This window comes from Myotis yumanensis, unplaced genomic scaffold (genome assembly GCF_028538775.1).
Source record: "Myotis yumanensis isolate MYYU_CA2020_CCGP unplaced genomic scaffold, mMyoYum1.0.hap1 SCAF_11, whole genome shotgun sequence".
In the NCBI taxonomy this organism is placed as follows: domain Eukaryota; kingdom Metazoa; phylum Chordata; class Mammalia; order Chiroptera; family Vespertilionidae; genus Myotis; species Myotis yumanensis.
The window spans coordinates 790,312-814,188 of record NW_027223762.1 but is presented as its reverse complement, the minus strand read 5'-3'; the positions used below and the strand labels follow the sequence as shown (position 1 = coordinate 814,188).

General features: G+C 58.6%; 1 protein-coding gene across 4 annotated transcripts in view; it reads left to right on the top strand.

Moving 5' to 3' along the window:
• The first annotated feature begins 1,136 nt into the window (after positions 1 to 1,136).
• The window catches only part of EIPR1 (EARP complex and GARP complex interacting protein 1), a 61,587-nt gene continuing 38,846 nt past the window's right edge, over positions 1,137 to 23,877 (top strand). For 2 of the 4 annotated variants that reach the window (XM_070428625.1, XM_070428627.1), the window contains exons 1-3: positions 1,137 to 1,306; positions 7,273 to 7,356; positions 15,074 to 15,206. In XM_070428625.1, coding sequence (XP_070284726.1) covers positions 1,265 to 1,306; positions 7,273 to 7,356; positions 15,074 to 15,206 — 259 coding nt within the window. In that variant the 5' untranslated portion in view covers positions 1,137 to 1,264. Of the gene's footprint in view, positions 1,307 to 7,269; positions 7,357 to 15,073; positions 15,207 to 23,877 lie in introns of those variants that run through there. The other 2 variants (XM_070428626.1, XM_070428629.1) reach the window with 2 other exon arrangements.

The following is a 23,877-nucleotide window of genomic DNA, read 5'->3' as shown; positions in this document are numbered from 1 at the left end:
ACCCCACCCCCCCCCTCGCAAGTGTACGAATTTTGTGCACCGAGCCTCTAATCCAGGGGTCCTCAAACTTTTTAAACAGGGGGCCAGTTCACTGTCCCTCAGACCGTTGGAGGGCCGGACTATAGTTTAAAAAAAAACTGAACAAATTCCTATGCACACTGCACATATCTTATTTTGAAGTAAAAAACAAAACGGAAACAAATACAATATTTGTATTTGCATGTGGCCCGCGGGCCATAGTTTGAGGACCACTGCTCTAGTCAGTACTAATAACACCAGTGGTACCCAGATCCCCTCATTCACCCAGCAAATATCCATCTAGGCCAGTGGTTCTCAACCTTGGCTGCACATTAGAAGCACCTCAGAATCTTTTAAAAATCCTGATTTCTGGGCCCCATCCTCCGGAAATTCTGTTTCTTTGTTATGGGGTGGGGCCACAACATTAGTAACAAAGAAACAGAATATCTGGAGGATGAGGCCCAGAAATCAGGATTTTAACAAGATTCCCAGGTGATTCTAATGTGCAGCCAAGGTTGAGAACCACTGATCTAGGCTTAACTTCACCAGGCACGTCATGTCATTCATTAGGTGCTGGAATACAGCTGAGCCAAACACCAAACCAGACCCCGCCATTTCTTTCTTCTTTTTCTTCCTTTAGCTGCTCCACGCAGCTTAGCTGCCCCAGGAATCCTAGCTGCCCACGTGGCCGCAGTTCATCGGTAAATGGAAGTATGATTCTTTTTTTTTTTTTTTTGGAAGTATGATTCTTTACTCTTAAGGTTGGAGCCAAGAAGTTCGCGGCAGTGGATGGAATGCACTTGGCCTCGCGCTCGGGAAAGTACTAATGATCACAAAGCACAGTGCCCCTGCTCCAGGTGCTGGGTTCTGGGATGAGGGAGCACGGGCCTTCCCGCAGGAGACTCTCTGGCGGCCCCTAATGGCGAGGTGGGGGTAGCACAGTCCAGGCGAGGCCCCGCCCCCAGCCGACGCCCCTCCCACAAACCCAGCCTCTCGGGGCCAGCCGAGAGGAGAGCCCGGATGGGTTCCGGTGCGCATGCGCACCACACGGGTCCTGCCGCCATTGGCCGCCGGAGAGGAGCGTCTTGATGACGCGCAGAAAAACACAGGAAGTGAGCCCTACGGAGGCCGCGGCGGGTCAGGAAGGGTCGGGTTTCGGCGCGGGGCGCGCGGCGGGGAACCTATTCGTGCAGCGCAGGGGGCGCGCCGGCTCTCGCGACCCGCCGGACCCGCGGGGGGCGGCAGCATGGAGGACGACGCGCCGGTGATCTACGGGCTGGAATTCCAGGTGGGTCCCCGAGGCCGGCGCGGTCCCCGCCTCCCTGGCAGCCAAGGGGCCGGGGGCTAAGGGGCCGAAGGAGCTGGTCGCCCGGGGACCGGCCGGGAAGCGCGACAGCCCCGCCGCCTCCCTCCGCGGTCCCGGCGCTGGCGCGGCTCATGCTCCCCTGCGACCCCGCGCACTCGCCCGGCACCTGTTCCTGCGGCGCCCGGGCTCCGGCGGCGGAGCTCTGGCTCCTCCCGTCGTTCAGTCCCGGCAGCCACGTCTCCCCGAGTCGGGAGGACGGACGGGGGTTCCCGCGGACCCGCACCAGCTCCCGGGTTGACGTCCTGAGTGACCCGGCGCGTGGGAAGCGCAGATGCGCGTGGGGCCGCCCTGGGGCCGAAGCACGGGCTGCTCGGAGGTCGCCTGCGCCCCACGGACGCCCTGTTTCTCTTTCAGCCCGTGTCCCCCCCACAGGGTTCCCATCGTCCCGTGTTCCCCCTCAGGGTTCCCACCGTCCCGTGTCCCCCCCACAGGGTTCCCACCGTCCCGTGTCCCCCCCACAGGGTTCCCACCGTCCCGTGTCCCCCCCACAGGGTTCCCACCGTCCCGTGTTCCCCCTCAGGGTTCCCATCGTCCCGTGTCCCCCCACAGGGTTCCCACCGTCCCGTGTCCCCCCCACAGGGTTCCCACCGTCCCGTGTCCCCCCACAGGGTTCCCACCGTCCCGTGTCTCCCCCACAGGGTTCCCACCGTCCCGTGTCCCCCCCACAGGGTTCCCACCGTCCCGTGTCCCCCCCACAGGGTTCCCACCGTCCCGTGTTCCCCCTCAGGGTTCCCATCGTCCCGTGTCCCCCCTCAGGGTTCCCACCGTCCCGTGTTCCCCCTCAGGGTTCCCACCGTCCCGTGTTCCCCCCACAGGGTTCCCACCGTCCCGTGTTCCCCCTCAGGGTTCCCATCGTCCCGTGTCCCCCCACAGGGTTCCCACCGTCCCGTGTCCCCCCACAGGGTTCCCACCGTCCCATGTTTCCCCACAGGGTTCCCACCGTCCCATGTTTCCCCACAGGGTTCCCACCGTCCCGTGTTTCCCCAAAGGGTTCCCACCGTCCCGTGTTTCCCCACAGGGTTCCCACCGTCCCGTGTTTCCCCACAGGGTTCCCACCGTCCCGTGTTTCCCCAAAGGGTTCCCACCGTCCCGTGTTTCCCCACAGGGTTCCCACCGTCCCGTGTTTCCCCAAAGGGTTCCCACCGTCCCGTGTTTCCCCAAAGGGTTCCCACCGTCCCGTGTCCCCCCCACAGGGTTCCCATCGTCCCGTGTCCCCCCCACAGGGTTCCCACCGTCCCGTGTCTCCCCACAGGGTCCCATCGTCCCTTGTTCGCCCCTCAGGGTTCCCATCATCCCATGTTCCACCCCCAAAGGGTCCCATCGTCCCGTGTCCCCTCCCTCCCCCCAAAGGGTTTCCATCGTCCCGTGTCCCCCCCAAAGGGTCCCATTGTCCCGTGTTCCTCCACAGGGTCCCATTGTCCTATGTCCTCTCCCTCCCCCCACAGGGTTCCCATCATCCCATGTTCCACCCCCAAAGGGTTCCCACCGTCCCGTGTCCCCCCACAGGGTTCCCATCATCCCATGTTCCACCCCCAAAGGGTCCCATCGTCCCATGTCCCCCCCACAGGGTTCCCATCGTCCCATGTTCCACCCCCAAAGGGTTCCCACCGTCCCGTGTCCCCCCTTAGGGTTCCCACCGTCCTGTGTCCCCCCTCAGGGTTCCCATCGTCCTGTGTCCCCCCACAGGGTTCCCATCATCCCATGTTCCACCCCCAAAGGGTCCCATCGTCCCATGTCCCCCCCACAGGGTTCCCATCGTCCCATGTTCCACCCCCAAAGGGTTCCCACCGTCCCGTGTCCCCCCACAGGGTTCCCATCATCCCATGTTCCACCCCCAAAGGGTTCCCATCGTCCTGTGTCCCCCCAAAGGGTTCCCACTGTCCCGTGTCCCCCCAAAGGGTCCCATCGTCCCGTGTTCGCCTGGTCCATGTAGACAACCACTGCGCCACACCAGCCGTGCTGTGTGTGTTTGTTAATCCTCACAAGGACGTTTTTTCCATTAGCTTTTAGAGAGAGTAGAAGGGAGGAAGGGAAGGGGCAGAGAGAGAAGCATCGTAGTGAAGCATCTGTGTACTCAGTTCAGACTCGGGTCCCGGTTTGGGGCCACCTGCGACCGAGGAGACCTGGTCGGCACATTCCCACGGCTCTTCCTGCTGGGCTCTGGACTCGGCGTCTCCGTCGCCTCTTACTGGTTGGGTTCACTCAGTGGTGATGGCAGGTGAGGAGACAGCTCTGTGACGAAGGCCATGGCTTTCCTTTGGAAAACTGGGCAAGACACACCCTATCCTATGTAATCCTATCCTATAGAATAAAAGCCTAATACGCTAAGTGTCCAGTCGTCCGGTTGGCCGTTCAACCAATCAAAGCGTAATATGCTAATGATATGCTAAGGCTGCTCAACCGCTTGCTGTGACGTGCACTGACCACCAAGGGGCAGACAGTCAACCGGTCGACCAGTCACGATGACCTGCACTGACCACCAGGGGGCAGACGCTCTGATCAGTAGGTTAGTTTGCTGCTGGGGTCCAGCAGATTGGGACTGAGTGAGACGGGCTGGACATGCCCTGAAGCCCTCCTGTGGTCCCTCCCCAGCTGGCCAACCTCCCATGTCCCTCCCTGACCCTGATCATGCACCGCTGGGGTCCCTCGGCCTGGCCTGCACCCTCTCACAATCCAGGATCCCTCCGGGGATGTCAGAGAGCTGGTTTCGGCCTGATAGCAGAACGACCAGTCACTATGATTTGCACTGACCACCAGGGGGCAGATGCTCGATACAGGAGCTGCCCCCTGGTGGTCAGTGCGCTCCCACAGGGGGAGTGCTGCTCAGCCAGAAGCCGGGCTCATAGCTGGTGAGCGCAGCGGCGGTGGTGGAGCCTCTCCCGCCTCGGTGGCAGCGCTAAGGATGTCTGACTGCCGGCTTAGGCTCGTTCCCTGTGAGCGGGCCTAAACCATCAGTTGGGTATCCCCTGAGGGCTCCCAGACTGCGAGAGGGCACAGGCCGAGCTGAGGGACCCCCCTGAGTGCACGAATTTCGTGCACCAGGCATCTAGTGCAGTGATGGCGAACCTTTTGAGCTCGGCGTGTCAGCATTTTGAAAAACCCTAACTTAACTCTGGTGCCGTGTCACATATAGAAATTTTTTGATATTTGCAACCATAGTAAAACAAAGACTTATATTTTTGATATTTATTTTATATATTTAAATGCCATTTAACAAAGAAAAATCAACCAAAAAAATGAGTTCGTGTGTCAGAGGTGTCATAGGTTCGCCACCACTGGTCTAGTGGAATTATAATAAAGTGACCTGTGGTCCAACATAACCCAATAGACAAATGTCTCACTGTGCTACCAGCTCCCTGCTTACTGTGATAGAAAGAGAACTGGCTTTAGGCTGGGAGCCTGGGTTCCTGTCTCTAAGCTGTGTGACTGGTAAGTCAGTTACCTCCCTGGTCCTCAGTGTCTTTGTCTTCTGTGTGGAGTAATATCCATCCTGTCTTCCTGTCTGCTTCGTAGAATTGTGAGGATGAGCCAAGATAAAGTGCAGGGACGTTTTTGGTGACCTATGACACTATGAAATTTCAGTCTTACTGTATTAGGGTCATTGGAACACCTCAAAACCATCATCATGACTGCACGCAGGAAGGTCATTTTATTTTATTATTATTTTTTTAAATGTTATTTCAACATGTAATCAGTATTTGTAAATTTTTTTTTTTATATTTTATTGATTTTTTACAGAGAGGAAGGGAGAGAGATAGAGAGTTAGAAACATCGATGAGAGAGAAACATCGACCAGCTGCCTCCTGCACATACCCTACTGGGGATGTGCCCGCAACCCAGGTACATGCCCTTGACCGGAATCGAACCTGGGACCCTTCAGTCCGCAGGCCGACGCTCTATCCACTGAGCCAAACCGGTTTTGGCTTATTTTTCAGTTAATCAAAGAAGCAGAATCACAGACACGGATATCACTCTGTCACCAAGATGGCCAGAGTTAAGTTATTTTTGTAATTTTACCCAGTAATGTACTAGAAAGGTCTTAAGTTACACTTTTATGAGATTTCACTGTATTTTAAAGATACAGTTTAGATTTTGTAGAAGAATGATTTTCCTCTTCGATTAAAAAGGTGTCTCCTGTGTGAGAAGGACAAGGTGGTTCAGGTTTGTGGTGTTTTCTCAAAGGCGCTTTCCCCTGAAACACGTGGTCTGCGCAGACCTGCGTTTTGCACGTTACGGCTGCTGCTCAGGTGGTGCTCGGCTCCGTCAGCGCTTAGGACAGTGATGGCGATCCTATCACACGCATGTCAGAGGTGACACGCGAACTCATTTTTTTGGTTGATTTTTCTTTGTTAAATGGCATTTAAATATATAAAATAAATATCAAAAATATAAATTTTTGGCCCTGACTGGTTTGGCTCAGTGGATAGAGCATCAGCCTGCGGACTGAAGGGTCCCAGGTTCGATTCTGGTCGGGGGCATGTACCTCGGTTGCGGGCATGTACCTCGGTTGCAGGCACATCCCCAGCGGGAGTGTGCAGGAGGCAGCTGATCGATGTTTCTCTCTCATCGATGTTTCTAACTCTCTATCCTTCTCCCTTCCTTTCTCTAAAAACTCAATAAAATACATTTAAAAAAATATATAAATTTTTGTTTTACTGTGGGTGCAAATATCAAAAAATTTCTATATGTGACACGGCACCAGAGTTAAGTTAGGGTTTTTCAAAATGCTGACACACCGAGCTCAAAAGGTTCGCCGTCACTGGGGTAGGAGGAAGCCCGTGTGTCCTGTTTCCTCCTCGCCCACGCGTGGGCCCTGCGCCCTGGCCTGCCCCTTGGCGGCGTCTGACACCCCGAGCACAGTGTGCTGCTGTGTGGTCGTCCTCTCCTCCACACGGGGGCATCTGTCCTGCTTCCGCCTCAAGTGAGCTGTGGGGCGTGTCTCTCAGGAATGGCCTGGGCCGGGGTTGTTTAGGTCGGGTAGGGTTCAGAGAGTCTGAATTTGCTGATACACACGAAATTCTGTGTATGTGAACGCACATTTTTGGCAGAAGAGCTATAGATTCATAAAGAACCATGAGCTTTGCAAAGAAATCTAAGACTCCAGGACTGGTCCAGCCACGTCTGCCGAGGAGGGCAGGCACCGGCCGTGGAGCCTGGGCGCCTTTAGGTCGTCGGAGGGAGGAGGGGTTTGTTCTCCGGCGTCTGGCCCTTGGTGCCGCCGCCGCCGTGTCTGCCTGGTGGCACTGAGGCATCTCAGTCGTCAACGTTTTTTCGCCGTTGGCCTTCGGAGGAAGGTGGGAACACGGATCGTGTGTTTCCTGTCGTCTCCGGACCTTTTCCGGTAGAGACTTGTGGTTTGTCCCAGATTCAGTGGTAGGACAGCTGTCAGCCTCGCTCATTTCCGCCTTGAAGAGGACGGATCAAGGCCCTGAGAGCCTGTAGGACTCCATGGGCTGGAGGAGGTGGGGTCAGGCCTGTTCCAGCTGCGCTGGGAGGAAGGGCGCGGGCAGGGCCCACTCCGTGAACAGTGCTCGTTTCCCGATGCTGGGACAGCCCGCTTCACGCGAGGTTCGGAGCAGGACCCTGCCGCCCCGGGCTCTGGCTGTCGCCGTTCTGCCAGTCGCCTCTGCAGAAGCCTCGGTTTACCACGCCTGCTCTGCCGTGCTGGAGCCGCTGTCTGCTGTTCTGTTGCAGAAAAACCTGCTCAACCAATCTGTCGCTGTTGACAATTCCAGCGTTATTCAAACACACTCACATCTTCACTGCTTAATGTCTGTGCCCACTTACAGTCCTTCCGTGCACACATTGGGAGTGGGAGGCGGTGAGCGCGTGGTAGTTGCCGTCTGAAGCCCAGGGTGGTAATGGTGTGCACGCCCTTCCTCCCGCAGGCCCGTGCGCTGACCCCGCAGACGGCAGAGACGGACGCCATCCGGTTTCTGGTTGGGACGCAGTCTCTGAAATATGACAATCAGGTAACTGTTTCTGACAGATGCGTCCGTTGTCATGACTAAATCTGTTCTGACTTGGTGACCATTTTGCTCTTGATTTTTCAAGCAACATTTGAGGAAATTAATGCCACACGAACAAAAGAAAACTTTCATTGGGATTTTAACATCCAGCTGTAGGTACTGGTTGAGTTTAGTAATTCAGATGCGTCCCGTGGGCACTGCTGTGGTCGTTCTTGTGGCTGCGTAGGACTTACTGTGTGAGTGACCGGGAAGCAGCCTGGGTCTGTGGTCAGCATCAGCCATCAGCCCTTCTCCTGGCCAGTGACGACCTCTCGTTGCTCATAGCACACTCTCCACTGCGGCGCCTGGAGGAGGCCACAGGCCAGCTGACCCCATGGGCATGCAGGAGGGGCCCGTTTGCTGGACTGTCCACTTTAGAAGAAAGCATGCTGGGTACTCCTGAGGTCAGGGTTCAGTTCCCGGCTTGACATTGACTGTGACCTTGAGCAAATGGACGGCCCTTGCTGGACTCATTTCCTCACTGTAAACAGAGGTGAGGCTGTGGACGGTCGGCACCTTGCAGGCAGTGGCGTGAGGATGAGCGCTGTCCTTGACGGGGACACGGACGCACATGGGCCGTGTCGGAGGCAGGGCCTCTGCCCAGCCATCACGGTCACACGGGAAATGGCGCTCAGGTGTCAGAGCTCCGTGTTCAGCCTCGTTTTAGGGTCGGAAGGACTAACTGTTGGGAAGCCTCTCCCCTGCCCTCCACTCCTGCCGGCAGGACCACTGCTCCTGTCTCGGCCCCTCAGGCGTCCTCACTGAGCCGCTAACTCAGCCTGTGCTCCAGCTCCTGGTCCGTTTCCAGCGAGGGTGGCGGGAAGGATGGCCTCACGACTTTGCACACGGGTTCCAAGGACAGATATCGAGAGCGTCTACCCTGCGTGTCCCCGTGCTGCCCTGGGAAAGTGCTCGGCGTGGCCGGGACAGGCTCCATCGGCTCGCTCAGCCAGCGCTTGGTGGCTCCCCTCGCGGTGGGTGTGCCGGGTCCACAGAACGTGAGCAGATGTGTCCTGCTCAGGGCTGTGCTCTCAGGGAGGTGGCGGAGGGAATGCGGACACTGCATGGCCGTGGTGACAGCGCGTGCGAGGGGGCGCGGGACCCAGGAGAAGCGCCCTCGCTTCGGTCTGTTGGCGTTGGCGCCAGCACCAGGGGAAGGTGGCTCTTTGGCCGAGGCCTCGGGCCAGGATGGAATGGGTTCACTGGCCATGGCCTTGCTTCCTCAGGGCGGGGTCATTCCCGGGCGGAGCCTGGCCAGGAGCGGTGTGTGTGTGTGTGTGTGTGTGTGTGTACACACGCCTGCTCTGCTCCCCTGCGCTGCCGGAGACGGCCCTCACGCCTCACACAACACGGGCCTCCCTCTCAATGAGACGTGTGTGTCTCCCCATGTGACACGTGGGTTCCTACCACACACGACACCTGATTCTCACGTGTGACACATCCGGTGCACACACAACACAGTGCTCCTTCCCACATGGGACTGGTTTCCTCCCACAGCATGCGTGTTTCTGTTGTGGATCCTGTGTCATTCTCATGTGATTCTTCCTCTCACATGTGAGTGTGTTGCTGGGGCTCCCGCAGGCGCCGCTGTGTCCTGTGCTGGGCGGGAACGGCCTGCAGCTGGGAGAGGAGCCCTCGGGGGAGCACAGCCTCGCAGCCCGCTCCTCTCTGCACAGGGGCTTCCCAGCGACGTCGTATGTGACTGTCTAGTGCATGGTGATGGCGGGGAGATTGTCCCCCGGCCTCGTCCCCGCACCCTCTCCCTGGGCTGTTTCCTCCTGCGAGGGGACGAGCTGCACTGCTCCTGGGCGGTCACCGGAGCCTCATTCGTGTCATCCTCCGGCTGCTGGTGTCGAGGATGCGCTGGGGGCGAACCTGGAGCGGGCACAGCCGGGTGCTGGTGAGGGGAGGATGGCCGGGTGCTGGTGTGGGGGGCACAGCCAGGTGCTGGTGTGGGGAGGATGGCCGAGTGCTGGTGTGGGGAGGATGGCCGGGTGCTGGTGTGGGGGGCACAGCCAGGTGCTGGTGTGGGGAGGATGGCCGAGTGCTGGTGTGGGGAGGATGGCCGGGTGCTGGTGTGGGGAGGATGGCCGAGTGCTGGTGTGGGGGGCACAGCCAGGTGCTGGTGTGGGGAGGATGGCCGAGTGCTGGTGTGGGGAGGATGGCCGGGTGCTGGTGTGGGGGGCACAGCCAGGTGCTGTGGGGGGAGGGCATGGCCGGGTGCTGGTGTGGGGAGGATGGCCGAGTGCTGGTGTGGGGGGCACAGCCAGGTGCTGGTGTGGGGAGGATGGCCGAGTGCTGGTGTGGGGGGCACAGCCAGGTGCTGGTGTGGGGAGGATGGCCGAGTGCTGGTGTGGGGAGGATGGCCGGGTGCTGGGGGGGGGGGGTGTGGCCGGGTGCTGGTGTGGGGGGCACGGCCGGGTGCTGGGGGGGGGGGGTGTGTGGCTGGGTGCTTGTGGCGGGGGCAGGGGGCGGGGGCGGGGCCGGGTGCTGGGGGGCGTGGCCGGGTGCTGGGGGGCGTGGCCGGGTGCTGGTGGCGAGTGGGGGGCGGGGCACAGCCGGGTGCTGGCCCCCAGGGGACCTCTTGACTGAGGCCAGAAGGTAAACACAGGCTTCCAGGACACAGGTGAGAGCTGAAAGCAGCTGCAGGAGCCTCTGACCCTGGGGTCAAGGTCAGGGTTGGGGCCGGGTCAGGCCATTCCCATACCTGCTACCTCAGTGGACAGAACCGGTGGTGTTGACCCCATTTCTACGCAGATGAGGAAGGTGGCCTGAGCAGTCACATGGTTTTCCCAAGGTGACCCAGCGGAATGGGGCAGACCTGTGACTCAGACACCCTGTCTCCCCCCCCCCCCCCCTCAGTTTGACTTCATAGAGCATGTGCCCTGAGCACGTGTGTCCTGAACACTTGCTGTGCTTGTCCGTGCAGCCCCCACGCAGACGGCCTGTGCGGGAGCTACACGTCCCAAGGTCAGACAGCTGGCCCAGGCCCAGGCTCGGCCCTGCCAGGTGGTGACAGCTCAGGTCTGGCTGTGCTGCGGGAGCTGTGACCATGGATCTCCGCTCCTGGTTGCTCTGAGGGCCCCCCCCCCCCCCCCCCCCCCGCTTTCCTGCTCTCCAGGCTTCCCGGGGGAGGGGTGGCTGTGCTGGTGCTGATGCCCCTGGCTGTGCCTCGGGCCTCAGCGCCTCCCGCAGCCATCAGTTCCCTAGAAAGTGCTGCTGCTCAGCTCAGCTGCTGATTTTCTGAAAAATGCAGGAGTTGTCACAGAGGCTGGCCTCTCCTTGTCGCGGGAAGCCTTTGTTTCTGTGCCCTTGGTTTTGCACAGGGCTCCCGATGGGCGGGCAAGCGCTTCTGAGTCTGTCCCTGGGTTCTCCTTCGTGAGGGGGTGTGCACGTGGGCCGTGGGGGAAGCCCGGCAGAGGCTGGGAGCCAGGGGTTCGGGTGGGAGGGGTCGGCCTCTGCACTGTCCTTTTTCCAGGGATTTCACTGCCTATTGCAAACCCGTTTCTTATGCGGATGGGGGAGGGGGGCCAGGCTGGCCGTGAGGAGGCTGTGGCTTGCCCTCTCTCCACACAGCCCTGACATGAGCCCCGCGGGCTGTGGAAAGGCTGACGGCCCTCGAGGGATGACAGCACAGCTGGCTCCCTCCGCAGCTCTCGCCCTGTAAAATTTCTCCTCTTTAATTTGTGAGCTCCAGTTCCTGTGCTTGCATTTTGATTAAGGACAGCCTTGTCACACGGTGCCCCTCTGCCGGCAGGTTCTGTCCTTGGCCACCCTTGTTGGGAAGCAGAGTCCGGGGCCCAGGCCAGGCTCACTGACCCTCCATTCCCCCCCCCCCCCCATTCCGTTAACGAGACAGAATGTATCACTGACCCTCCATTTCTCCCTGACCCCCCCCCCCCCCCCCATTCCGTTAACGAGACAGGAATGTATTGCCCTGTGTCATGGAAGCATCCCCAGGAGGCTGTTCTGGGCGAGGCTGGACCCAGGGCTCCGCAGCTCGGCTGAGACCCCATGGCGCTCTCGCCTGTACTTTTCTGGACGGCCTGCTGATTTAGGGGCTCTGACATTTCTCTCTGTCCCTCACGCTCAGTGGCCAGGACGCACTGCCCGAGACGCCCTCTGGGGTTGGCCCGGATGGACTGCACCCCTTCTGTTCCAAGAACCGCCCTTGCCAGGCACGGTGAGGCTGGAATGGGGAGCGCGTCCTGGGGTCAGGGACAGGATGTGGGCGTGCGGGCCTTTGCTCCAGCAGAGCCTGTGATCCGGACGGGGGGATGGTAGCCATACTGTGGCATGACGAGGGGTTCGATCATATGTAACTGTCACCGATCATTAAAGGCTCAGCTGAAGGACCGGTTTATGTGTCACAGGGATCTTAGGACTCAGTTCCCCAAATTTACAAATGCTGCAACAGGAACCAGATTGTGAGGGCTCGCCCAGCGTCACTCAGCCAGGAAGTGGCGGAATCAGCGCAGGACCCAGCCTCCTGGCCCCGATGGCCCGTGGTGCCGAGGCTGAGCAGTGGGACGGCGTGGCGAGGCGAGGCGAGGGCTGGTGCTGGCGACCTGCCGCCTGCACTGTCATGTCTTCTTCTCAAGGAGAGGCCAGGCCGGCAGGGGTGTGTTTTGTTAGGAACGACAAGGCAGGGGCGCATTAATGGTGAGGCCAAGGCTGGGGTGAGGTGGGGTGGGGGAGGCCAGGGGATCCCTGCTGTGGGGTGAGCCAGCCTTCCAGCCAGGGCAGTGCCATGGCCGGCAGCATCTTGCTCAGAGGTGACCTTACCTGTCCTTGAGAGGGAAGCTTTTGACTTCTCATACTCAATTTTAAACACTTTTTTTTAAGATTTTATCTTTGTTCAATAAGAGAGGAAGCAGAAAGGCTGGCTGGACTCCCGTGCCCAGCTGTGGTCAGGGCCCTGCTTCCTCATGAATCCTAGAGCTCTCACTGCTAGATGTCCATCGCCCTGCCTGGTGAGCCCGACCTTAGCAGTCCTGACAGTGCTGACTCGGAGCCTAGGAGTGTGGTCTTCGTGATAAGCTGTTAAAGAGCTCAGACGTGGCTAAGCACTAGCCAGCCCGGCACAGGTGCTCCCTGCCCTCTGGGCCGAAAGGAATTGGTTTTTCCTTTGTGCCCCAATCTTTCCCACTCACCTTTGTTCCGGTGCCTTCTCACCGCATTGCTTGTTCTGTGACTGCATATCCTTTCCCACAGGACAGTTCTCTGTGGTTCGAGTGCGGCCGGGGCCCAGGAGCACTGCTCGTCTTCAGGGTGCCCTCGGGGAAGCAGCTTCAGGGTCACACGGCCATCAGTGGCAGTGGGGAGTTTGAATTCTGCTCTGAGTCCAGAGCCACCCCTCCGGGGCCTGGGGGCTACTGTCCCATGCAGGCCTGTGAGGGGACGAGTCAGGGCAGCACGGGCCCCTGTGGCAGGCATGGAGCGCAGGGGCTTCCGGGGTCAAGGGCATGTTGCTAAAAATAGCACTTAATGCTTGTTCTGACGGCAGAGCAACGCATGTTAGCCTATGCATGTGACGCACGTCTGTGTTGAGCTAAATGTTAACAGCACAAACCACAAAGAAGGAGAGAGTCAGTCTGTACTCTCGCCATCAGGAGAGAACCAGTCACTTCCAGGTCCTCTGTCACGGGGACATGCCTGCTGTCCACAGAACATGCAGGCAGCTCGCCCAGTCTGTCTTCGTGCCTCAGTGACGATGGCCCGTCCCCACCGCAGTCTCTCACCGCACAGAGTGGCGCATGCATTATGTCCAGACGGGTCTGCAGCTTAGCCGAGCCTCCCTACCCCGGACATTGAGGGGACTTCTGGGTTTTCATTACCATAATCAACGCCGCAGCCAACGTTCTCTGATTGAAATCTTTGTGCAGGCCCACGATTATTTTCTTATATAAATTTATTTTTAAAGTTAATGTTTTATCTTTCTCATTGGCTTGGAGTATTGATAAGAGAGTGAAAGTGGAAATCATTTTAATTCCTCGAAAATTTATCCAGAAAAGCATGGAGACAGCATGTTTAACTTTGCATTTAGTAGCTAAAATGCAGTATCTACCCTAATACACATAAAAACCTAAGCGACCGGTAGCTGTGATGCTCACTGACCACCAGGGGGCAGATGCTCAACACACAGGCAGGGAAACATGGAACAGACTGATGAATCTCTGAGGAAAGGGGGAGGTGGGGGCGGGAAGAGATTAACCAAAGATTTTATATGCTTACTAGAGGCCCGTGCAGGAAATTCGTGCAAGAGTAGGCCTTCCTTCCCCTGGCTGCCAGCACCAGCTTCCCTCTTAGCCCTGGCTTTGTCCAGAAGGTTGTTCAGAAGGACGTCTGGTCTAATTAGCATATTATGCTTTTATTATTATAGACTAGAGGCCTGGTGCCATGCACTGGTGAGGTCCCTCGGCCTGGCCTGCGGGGATCAGGCCGAAACCGGCCTGGTGCATGGATTCGGGCACCGGTGGGGTCCCTCAGCCTGGCCTGCACCCTCTCGCAATCTGGGACCCCTCGGGGGTTGTCGGACTGCTCGTTTCTGCCTGATCCCCACAAGCCAGGCCGAGGGACCACACTGGTGCACAAGTCTGTGCACTGGGCCTCTAGTGATTATTATAATTAACTAGTCACCCAGTGCACGGATTTGTGCACATTCAAAGGAAATTAATTAGAACGTGGCCGGTGGAGTGGGACTGGGGGAGACAGGCCAGACACGCCCTGGAGCCAACCTCCCGCAGTCCCTCCCTGGCGCCTGCGGAGTGAGCAGGCTCCCTCTGGCAGGTGGGGTCCCTCGGCCTGTGGGGATCAGGCCGAAACCAGCTCTCTGACATCCCCTGAGGGGTCCCGGAGTGCGAGAGGGCACTCTGCAAAGTTGCTGTCATACAGGGTGTGGAACACAAACACAAGTGTGCAGTGACCAGATTCGGGGCTGACAGTGCCCCAGCAACAACATAACCCACGGCCGGAGGTGGAAACGCGCGGCCCTGCGAGGAATCGGGCTCCCTCCTCTCTGGTTTCGGGGTGTGTCACCTGAGAACCGCTGCGGCCAAGTCACTGCAGCTCAGCAGCTCCTGCATTGAGCGTCTGCCCCCGGTGCTCAGTGCGCATCATAGCGACCTGTCAGATGGTCAGACACTTAGCATATTAGCCTTTTATATATGTAGATGTTATAGGACCAGAGGGTTGACAGCTGTTGGACTGGTTTTTAAAAAGAAGTTCAAGGTGTACTAGTGTACAGTCCCATCCCAGTCCTCAACTGTGGGGGAGGGGTGATGTGCCACGCCCACTGAGGAGTGGGCAGAGCCGGTCAGTCCCAGACCCACCCCTCTTTTCCCCACAGCCGTCCAGCAGGTCCCAGAGGCTCTGGGCCGATTTGCACTGCCCTGGATGACGCCCTGGCATGAGCTGTGGCCTCAGTGAACCACCTGGCACAGAGCTCGGGGGGGTGTCTCGTCTCGTTAGGACCAGGTATGGCGGGCCGTGTGATGTGGTTGCCATCTTAACAACACGGGGACGTCACGCCTGTCTCTGAGAGGAGCGTAGTAAGCTGGTTGCGCAGACCGGGCACTGTTAGCGGAACAGGAACACCACTGACGACGCTCCAGATGCCTTCGCTTCTGTCGCTGCTTTACCACGTGAGGTCCTGACCTGCTTGCTCTCTTTGTGTCTGTAGATCCACATCATAGATTTTGACGACGAAAACAACATCATAAACAAAAATGTCCTCCTCCACCAAGTGGGTGAAATCTGGCACATTAGTGCCAGCCCCGCGGACAAAGGCGTGCTGGCCACCTGCTACAACAAGAGTGAGTACCCAGCCTTTGGTCCACGCCGCCGAGGCGCCCTCGTGGGGTGGCTTTGTGTCACTTGTGGATTGGTGCACGATTTATAGGATCTGTGGTCAGGGAGGGGCGCTGTGTCCACAGAGAGGCTGTGCTCCTGTGGGCCGATGGTGCAGGGGTGATGGAGTCCCAAGTCAGGACTCGGGCCTGGAAGCAGCTGTTCCTGGATCTGATCCCTCGGGGCGGGGAGGGGGGCTGGAGGTCCTGGGATACAGGACGGCAATTAGCGGCACCGCCCAGGAAGGCGCAGGGCGGCGTCTTCCCTGCTGCCTGTGTGTGTGATAGCGGCTCAGCCATGCCTGTCAGTGCGCTGCTGACCTCTCCTCCCACACGCGCTGGGTGTTCGTGTCCAGGGACCTTGCACACGGTGCCAGCCCAGGCGTCTGTGACACGCCTCCCTTCATCCTCCCCTCGGTCATCGCCAACAACCAGCGCTCAGATTCTGCCTTTGGGGAAGTCACCCGCTTTTCCTTTTCTGTACGTGGGCCCGAGTAGAGCCTTCTGGGTTTTGCGAGAAGTTTCTAAAATGTTTTCTTCCTTTGTCCAGGGAGCAGGACGCTCGTTAGCATCTGTTGCCTTAGACAGCATCACACGCTCACCCACCTTCCCGTGGGCTCCGGAATGTGACAGTGGGGCGTCTCCCTGTGTCTGTGGGCTCCCGGTGCCGCTCTGGAACCCCAGGGCTGCCCTTCTGCCGTCACAGAACCCCACGTGCGCCTCCTCTATCCCTACCCCCTGGTCTGAAAACACGTCTCTTCAGGGCAGGAGGATGGTTTCTGAATGGCCTTTCTGCCCTGATTCTCTGTCTCTTTTCTTAGCTTTTCACTGCGTCATTGGTTGATGGGGCGCAGCGTCCCGGGACCCCCGCTAAGGCCCTTTCTTCCTCCGTCGTCCGTGTCGGAGGAGCTTCTCCAGGGAGGCCCTTCCTTCCTCCTTTGTCCTTTGAGGAAAGCCACTTCCTGTGCTGTGGTCTCTGACGGCTGGGGCGCCACCCCCACCTTCCCGCGGCCTGTTCGGGATGGAATCATACTCTGTACTTGTGTGGGAGTAGCTTTAACTGGTTTATCACGTCCGTGCCCTCCCCGCTTGGTGTGGATGGTCTGCGGGTCTGTGGCCCTGACAGCCATGTGCTTCATCCCCCAGGTGACATTCACCGTCCACCTCCCTCCAGCCCTTCTCTGGTCCCCGTGGGGGGAGGGGACAGAGGCAGCAGTCGGTCGCCCGCACGGCCTTAGCAGCTCCTGCTTGCCGAGCTCTGCTCCCCTCACTGCGGGGAACGGCAGCGTGTTGCAGGCGGTGAGTGACCTCGAATTCCCCCCGTCCATCCAGCCACACTGTGTGCAGCCTCGCTCACCTCTGTCCTGGCTCACTAATGGGGCTGTCACTGACGTCGTCTAAGCTTAACCATCGCTCTGATGATTGTGAGAAATCGGGTCTCGGCGTCAGGGTGGTGGTGGGCTTTGTACATTCAGTACATTCTTCCGGGACATGGATGAAGGTTTTAAAAAAAACACCTCTAGTTTTTCTTTCTGATAACTTTACAAGAAGAATGTATCAATGTGGAAGCAAGAGGAGGGCAGGAGGGAGGGCGAGGCTACACCACTGTCGCCTGCAGCCTGGAGTCTGCACAGGGCGGCGACGGAGCGGCTCCTGGGCAATGGGCCGCGCTCCCTGCAGGCAGAAGCACACCCTCATCATTGCCGACGTCCCCTGGGGGCCAGGCCTCTGAGCCCGGGAACATGCTGTCACTCAGGGAAGTCACACTGTGGATCCTGACACCTGCCCCTCCCACGTCCACTTCAGATCTGTGAGATCTGCATGGGCACTCGGACTCCCAGGTTCAGGTCCTCACAGGTCTCCGACGGTGCTTTGGGAAAAAAGCATCCTATATAATAAAGAGCTAATATGCTAATTAGACCGAACAGCAGAATGACCATCCGGACGACCTTCTGGATGACGCCGGGGCTGTGAGGGTTGAGCAGTCGGGCTGCGAGGGCCGAACCCCTTGCACAGATTTCGTGCATCAGGCCTCTAGTGTTTCAGATCATCTTTAATGGACTCTGTTTAAAAACTATGGCTTTACTACCTTCATTTCCTTTTTTTCTTTATGATTTTGTATAATCATTTCAATGACCCTTTGACATAGGAATTAGTCTGTCCTTTTACAGATGAGGTAGCAGAGGCTCAGAGAGGCTAAGCTACTTGCCTGGTGTCACACAGCTTCTAAGTGGCAAAGCAGAGGTACATCTCTGTGCCCGATCCTCACGGCCTTCCTGCCAATGGAACTTGAACAGACCACCTAGAGCAGTGGTTCTCAATCCTAATGCCGAGACCCTTTAACACAGTTCCTCATGTTGTGGTGACCCCCAATTTCATTGTTACAATCGAACATAATTAAAGCATAATGATTAATCACAAAAACAATATGTAATTATATATGTGTTTTCCGATGGTCTTAGGCGACCCCTGTGAAAGGGTCATTTGAACCCCAAAGGGGTCTCGACCCGCAGGTTGAGAACTACTGACCTAGAGTCTCGGTGTCATATTAGCATTTCCTCTTTTTCTGAATTAGAAATGGTTCACACCGTTGCTTCTGTCTGTTGTGTGCTGTGTGTCGGTTATGTGTGAGCATCTGTTGTATTTGCCTGTCACATGGGTCATGTGTGTGTCACGTGTATCTGTTGCATGTGTTTTGTTTGTGCCTGTCTTATCTACGTGTTGTGTGTATCTATCATATGTATGCTGTGTGCGTACCTGTCTGCGGGGTGTGTCGTGTGTCTGTCATGTGTTGTGCATGTCGTGTGACTGTTATGTGTGTGTTGTGTGTGTCGTGTCTATTGTGTGTGTGGTGTGTGTGGTGTCTGTGTGTGGTGTGGGTGCACATGTGGTGGCTGGCTGTACCCATAGCGCCTCTTGGGCAGCAGGGGGCGCCAGCGTCCTCTCTGTGCCTCTCTGGTCCTTCCCACCGCCCTCCCTCTGCCCGTGGGCTGTGCCCTTGGCCTGATCCTTTTTCCAAGCTTTCTGGCTCTTCCCAGGCATTTCTCTAAATGTTGCCACGGACTCGCAGACCGTGCTGGATGCACACGGCAGAATAAGGCTCCCTGCTGGCCTCTCGCTGACGTGACACGGACATGGGGTGCCTACCTCATGGTCTGGGTGCCCGTTCCCTAACCCCACACCAAGGCCCCGGGACCTGCTCAGCCCCCGGCCCCCCTGTGGCGGCAGCAGCTAGACCCCCAGGCAGTGGGTGAGCTGTGGCTGCCTGGGGGGTCTTCGGGCGTCTCCCAGATGAGGGTGGATTCGCCTCCGCTCCCTGGGGTTCGGGTCGGTCGATGGCTGTTGTGAGCACATGCTGATGAGAGGAGCCAGGACCTCGGGGCTTGTGTGATGACGAGGAGCCTGGGCCAGGGGGACGTGTGGGCTTCACCAGGATCTCCGCCCTGAGGGGTGAGGGAGAGTATGGCCGCGCTGCCACCACCAGGAAGCTGTGGGGATGCTCTGAGCCCCACTAGCTCCAGCTGCCACCTTCACGCTCGCAGATTGCATGTCACCTGGGGGGAGGTTCTGACCCCGGTTCCTGCGATGCCCTAGAGCTCCCAGAGCGGTCAGAGCACAGCAGTTCTCTCATACGGCCTCTCTTGACACAACCACAATTGGGAGATAAAATGATTGAGATTCCTTTGGCGAACGGAGGCAGGAGCGGCAGGGAGAGAGTTGGAATCCATGGAGACTCTGCCCCCCTGGTCTGCGGACGACAGGAGGGAGCCCGGCTGCACCCACAGCCGCTGTCTCTGAGGCACACGCTGCCGTCTGGGTGCAACCCCCTCCGTGTGTTCTGCAGGTACGGAGGGTGGACAGTGCTCAGCCAGGAGAGAGGGGGTTTTCTTATCATCCGGGGCCAAGAAATTCACCTTGAAAAGGAGGAGTTGGGAAGTGATGGCAAGAGAACCGCCCCTTGGAGGCCTCTGGGAGGCTCACCCACTGCCTGCGTGTTGTGCGTGTGGAGGGTGTGCTGTGTGTGCTGTGTATGTTGGAGGGTGTGTGTGGGGTGTGTGCTGTGTGTGCTGTGCGTGTGGAGGGTGTGTGCTGTGTGTGCTGTGTGTGTGGAGGGTGTGCTGTGTGTGCTGTGTGTGTGCTGTGTGTGCTGTGTGTGCTGTGCGTGTGGAGGGTGTGCTGTGTGTGCTGTGTGTGTGGGGTGTGTGCTGTGTGTGCTGTGCGTGTGGAGGGTGTGCTGTGTGTGCTGTGCGTGTGGAGGGTGTGCTGTGTGTGCTGTGCGTGTGGAGGGTGTGCTGTGTGTGCTGTGTGTGCTGTGCGTGTGGGGTGTGTGCTGTGTGTGCTGTGCGTGTGGAGGGGGTGCTGTGTGTGCTGTGCGTGTGGAGGGTGTGCTGTGTGTGCTGTGCGTGTGGAGGGTGTGTGCTGTGCGTGCTGTGCGTGTGGAGGGTGTGTGCTGTGCGTGCTGTGCATGTGGAGGGTGTGTGTGGGGTGTGTGCTGTGCGTGCTGTGCATGTGGAGGGTGTGTGCTGTGTGTGTGGAGGGTGTGTGCTGTGTGTGTGTGGGGTGTGTGCTGTGCGTGTTGTGCATGTGGAGGGTGTGTGCTGTACGTGCTGTGCGTGTGGAGGGTGTGTGCTGTGCGTGTGGAGGGTGTGTGCTGTGCATGTGGAGGGTGTGTGTGGGGTGTGTGCTGTGCGTGTGGAGGGTGTGTGCTGTGTGTGCTGTGCATGTGGAGGGTGTGTGTGGGGTGTGTGCTGTGCGTGCCGTGTGTGTGGAGGGTGTGTGCTGTGTGTGCTGTGCATGTGGAGGGTGTGTGCTGTACGTGCTGTGTGTGTGGAGGGTGTGTGTGGGGTGTGTGCTGTGTGTGCTGTGCGTGTGGAGGGTGTGTGCTGTGCGTGCTGTGCATGTGGAGGGTGTGTGCTGTACGTGCTGTGTGTGTGGAGGGTGTGTGCTGTGCGTGTGGAGGGTGTGTGCTGTGCGTGTGGAGGGTGTGTGCTGTGTGTGTGGAGGGTGTGTGTGCTGTGTGTGCTGTGCATGTGGAGGGTGTGTGTGGGGTGTGTGCTGTGCGTGCCGTGTGTGTGGAGGGTGTGTGCTGTGCGTGCTGTGCATGTGGAGGGTGTGTGCTGTACGTGCTGTGTGTGTGGAGGGTGTGTGTGGGGTGTGTGCTGTACGTGCTGTGTGTGTGGAGGGTGTGTGCTGTGCGTGCTGTGTGTGTGGAGGGTGTGTGCTGTGTGTGTGGAGGGTGTGTACTGTGCGTGTGGAGGGTGTGTGCTGTGTGTGTGGGGGGTGTGTGCTGTGCGTGTTGTGCATGTGGAGGGTGTGTGCTGTGTGTGCTGTGCGTGTGGAGGGTGTGTGCTGTGCGTGTGGAGGGTGTGTGCTGTGCATGTGGAGGGTGTGTGTGGGGTGTGTGCTGTGCGTGTGGAGGGTGTGTGCTGTGTGTGCTGTGCATGTGGAGGGTGTGTGTGGGGTGTGTGCTGTGCGTGCCGTGTGTGTGGAGGGTGTGTGCTGTGTGTGCTGTGCATGTGGAGGGTGTGTGCTGTACGTGCTGTGTGTGTGGAGGGTGTGTGTGGGGTGTGTGCTGTGTGTGCTGTGCGTGTGGAGGGTGTGTGCTGTGCGTGCTGTGCATGTGGAGGGTGTGTGCTGTACGTGCTGTGTGTGTGGAGGGTGTGTGTGGGGTGTGTGCTGTACGTGCTGTGTGTGTGGAGGGTGTGTGCTGTGCGTGCTGTGTGTGTGGAGGGTGTGTGCTGTGCGTGTGGAGGGTGTGTGCTGTGCGTGTGGAGGGTGTGTGCTGTGTGTGTGGAGGGTGTGTGTGCTGTGTGTGCTGTGCATGTGGAGGGTGTGTGCTGTGTGTGCTGTGCGTGTCGAGGGTGTGTGCTGTGTGTGCTGTGTGTGTGGAGGGTGTGTGCTGTGCGTGTGGAGGGTGTGTGCTGTGCATGTGGAGGGTGTGTGTGGGGTGTGTGCTGTGCATGTGGAGGGTGTGTGCTGTACGTGCTGTGCGTGTGGAGGGTGTGTGCTGTGCGTGTGGAGGGTGTGTGCTGTGCGTGTGGAGGGTGTGTGCTGTGTGTGTGGAGGGTGTGTGTGCTGTGTGTGCTGTGCATGTGGAGGGTGTGTGCTGTGTGTGCTGTGCGTGTCGAGGGTGTGTGCTGTGTGTGCTGTGTGTGTGGAGGGTGTGTGCTGTGCGTGTGGAGGGTGTGTGCTGTGCGTCTGGAGGGTGTGTGCTGTGTGTGCTGTGCGTGTCGAGGGTGTGTGCTGTGTGTGCTGTGTGTGTGGAGGGTGTGTGCTGTGCGTGTGGAGGGTGTGTGCTGTGCGTGTGGAGGGTGTGTGCTGTGTGTGCTGTGTGTGTGGTGCATGTGGAGGGTGTGTGTGGGGTGTGTGCTGTGCGTGCTGTGTGTGTGGAGGGTGTGTGCTGTGTGTGCTATGCATGTGGAGGGTGTGTGCTGTGCGTGTGGAGGGTGTGTGCTGTGTGTGCTGTGCGTGCTGTGCATGTGGAGGGTGTGTGTGGGGTGTGTGCTGTGTGTGCTGTGCATGTGGAGGGTGTGTGTGGGGTGTGTGCTGTGTGTGCTGTGCGTGTTGTGCATGTGGAGGGTGTGTGCTGTGCGTGTGGAGGGTGTGTGTGGGGTGTGTGCTGTGTGTGCTGTGCATGTGGAGGGTGTGTGCTGTGTGTGCTATGCATGTGGAGGGTGTGTGCTGTGCATGTGGAGGGTGTGTGCTGTGTGTGCTGTGCGTGCTGTGCGTGTGTGGGGTGTGTGCTGTGCGTGCTGTGCATGTGGAGGGTGTGTGCTGTGTGTGCTATGCATGTGGAGGGTGTGTGCTGTGCGTGTGGAGGGTGTGTGCTGTGTGTGCTGTGCGTGCTGTGCATGTGGAGGGTGTGTGCTGTGCGTGTGGAGGGTGTGTGCTGTGTGTGCTGTGCGTGTGGAGGGTGTGTGCTGTGGGTGTGGAGGGTGTGTGCTGTGCGTGTTGTGCGTGTGTGCTGTGCGTGTGGAGGGTGTGTGCTGTGTGTGCTGTGCGTGTGGAGGGTTTGTGCTACATGTGTTTTTTCTATCCATTCATCCATCGGTGCACACTTGGGATGTGTCTTGTCTGCTGTAAATAACGCTGCAGTGGACGTGGGAGTGCAGCAAATTATCCAGGATCTTTAGACCCAGATATTTTGTTGCTCGGGTGCGTCCCGAGCGTTGGCATCACCCTCTGGGCACAGAGTTCCATGACTGTCTTTGTGAACATATGGCGCCAGGACTTGCTCCGTTCCCAGCTGGGTGCGTGGGCTGCAGGTGCACTCAGACGCGTGTATCTGCACAGGCCCTCCTGAGTGGATTCCTAGCAGGCCCAGGTGCACGTGTTTCCAGGTCTGTGTGGCTTTGGGTTTTGACTAGCGGCAGGAGAATTCTGAGTGCCAGGGGGCTGCCTGAGCACTGCTGAATCCGCCCGCTCCTGACTGGAGACGAGGGCTTCCCGTGAGAGCCGAGACCACACGGGACACCTGCATTGTTCTTCCAGTCGTCGGGTAGAGAGCAGACGGGGTTCCAGATACAGGGACATTCTTAATTAGCTTTTTTTTTTTGGATACTCTCCTAACTGACCTCGTTGGATCCCGTCTGCACCATTTCTCTGTCCTCATTGACTGTCTGTGGCACCTCCAAATTTAGTGTCATCTGGAAATTTAATTAATGTGCTGTTTACTGCTCCTTCCAGATCACTAATGAAGACGTTAACTAAGACCTGGTCCCCAGGGCACCCCACTGGACACCTCACAGCCTAACATTCTGTCATTTATCTGTGCCTGGGCTTGCGTCCTTCCTCCAGGCTTTGGCCACGAGGGGGTGCTCAGACAAAGCCCAGTTTGAGCCAGTTTTTCCAGGAAGACTGGAAAACACTGCCGAATTCTTCCCGCACCCCATGTGCTCCTGGCTTGCTCCTCTCCGGCCCAGAAGTCCTGTGTTGGGGAGGCCGAAGGGGAGCACTTCGCTCCCGCGCTGGGAGGCCAGGACCCATCTCGCAGCGATTCCTGGCCGCGGCGCTGTGCACCTGCACGGAGGTGCCTCCCACGGTCTTGGTCGGCTGAGTCGCATGGAAATGCCACGGGTCGGAGTGACAGAGGTGTTTTCTCAGTCCTGGAGCCGGAAGTCGGGGACCAGGTGCGGCAGCACTGGTGTCTCTGAGCCTCTCTCCTTGGCGTGTAGACAGCGGCTTCTCCGTGGCCTCACGTGGTCTTCCCTCTGTGTGTCCTCCTCTCCTCAGAGGACACAGAGCCTCTCCCTGGTGGCCCCGCTTTAACCTCGTCGCCTCCTTACAGGGCTCGTCCTGAGGTGCGGGGGTTAGGACGCCACCGTGGATCTGGGGGACACAGTTCCGCCATGGGAACCGTGGATTCTCTACTTGTTCGTCGTGCCAGCGGCTGGGGCGGGTTCCATCTGAATTAGGTCCCAGACCAGCCTGCCGTGGCCGCGCGCCCCGTGCTCCACGGGGTGAGGCCTAGGCGCTCGGCTGCACTCGCTGCTTCTGCGTTTAGCTCTAGGGGAGACCTTGCCCCGCCATCCGCTTGCAAGGCCGGAGCTGCTGCCTTTGAGACTTTGTGTGTGGTGTGGCCGGGGGTGTGGCTGGAGGGGTGTGGCTGGGGCGTGGCCGGAGGGGCGTGGCCAAAGCC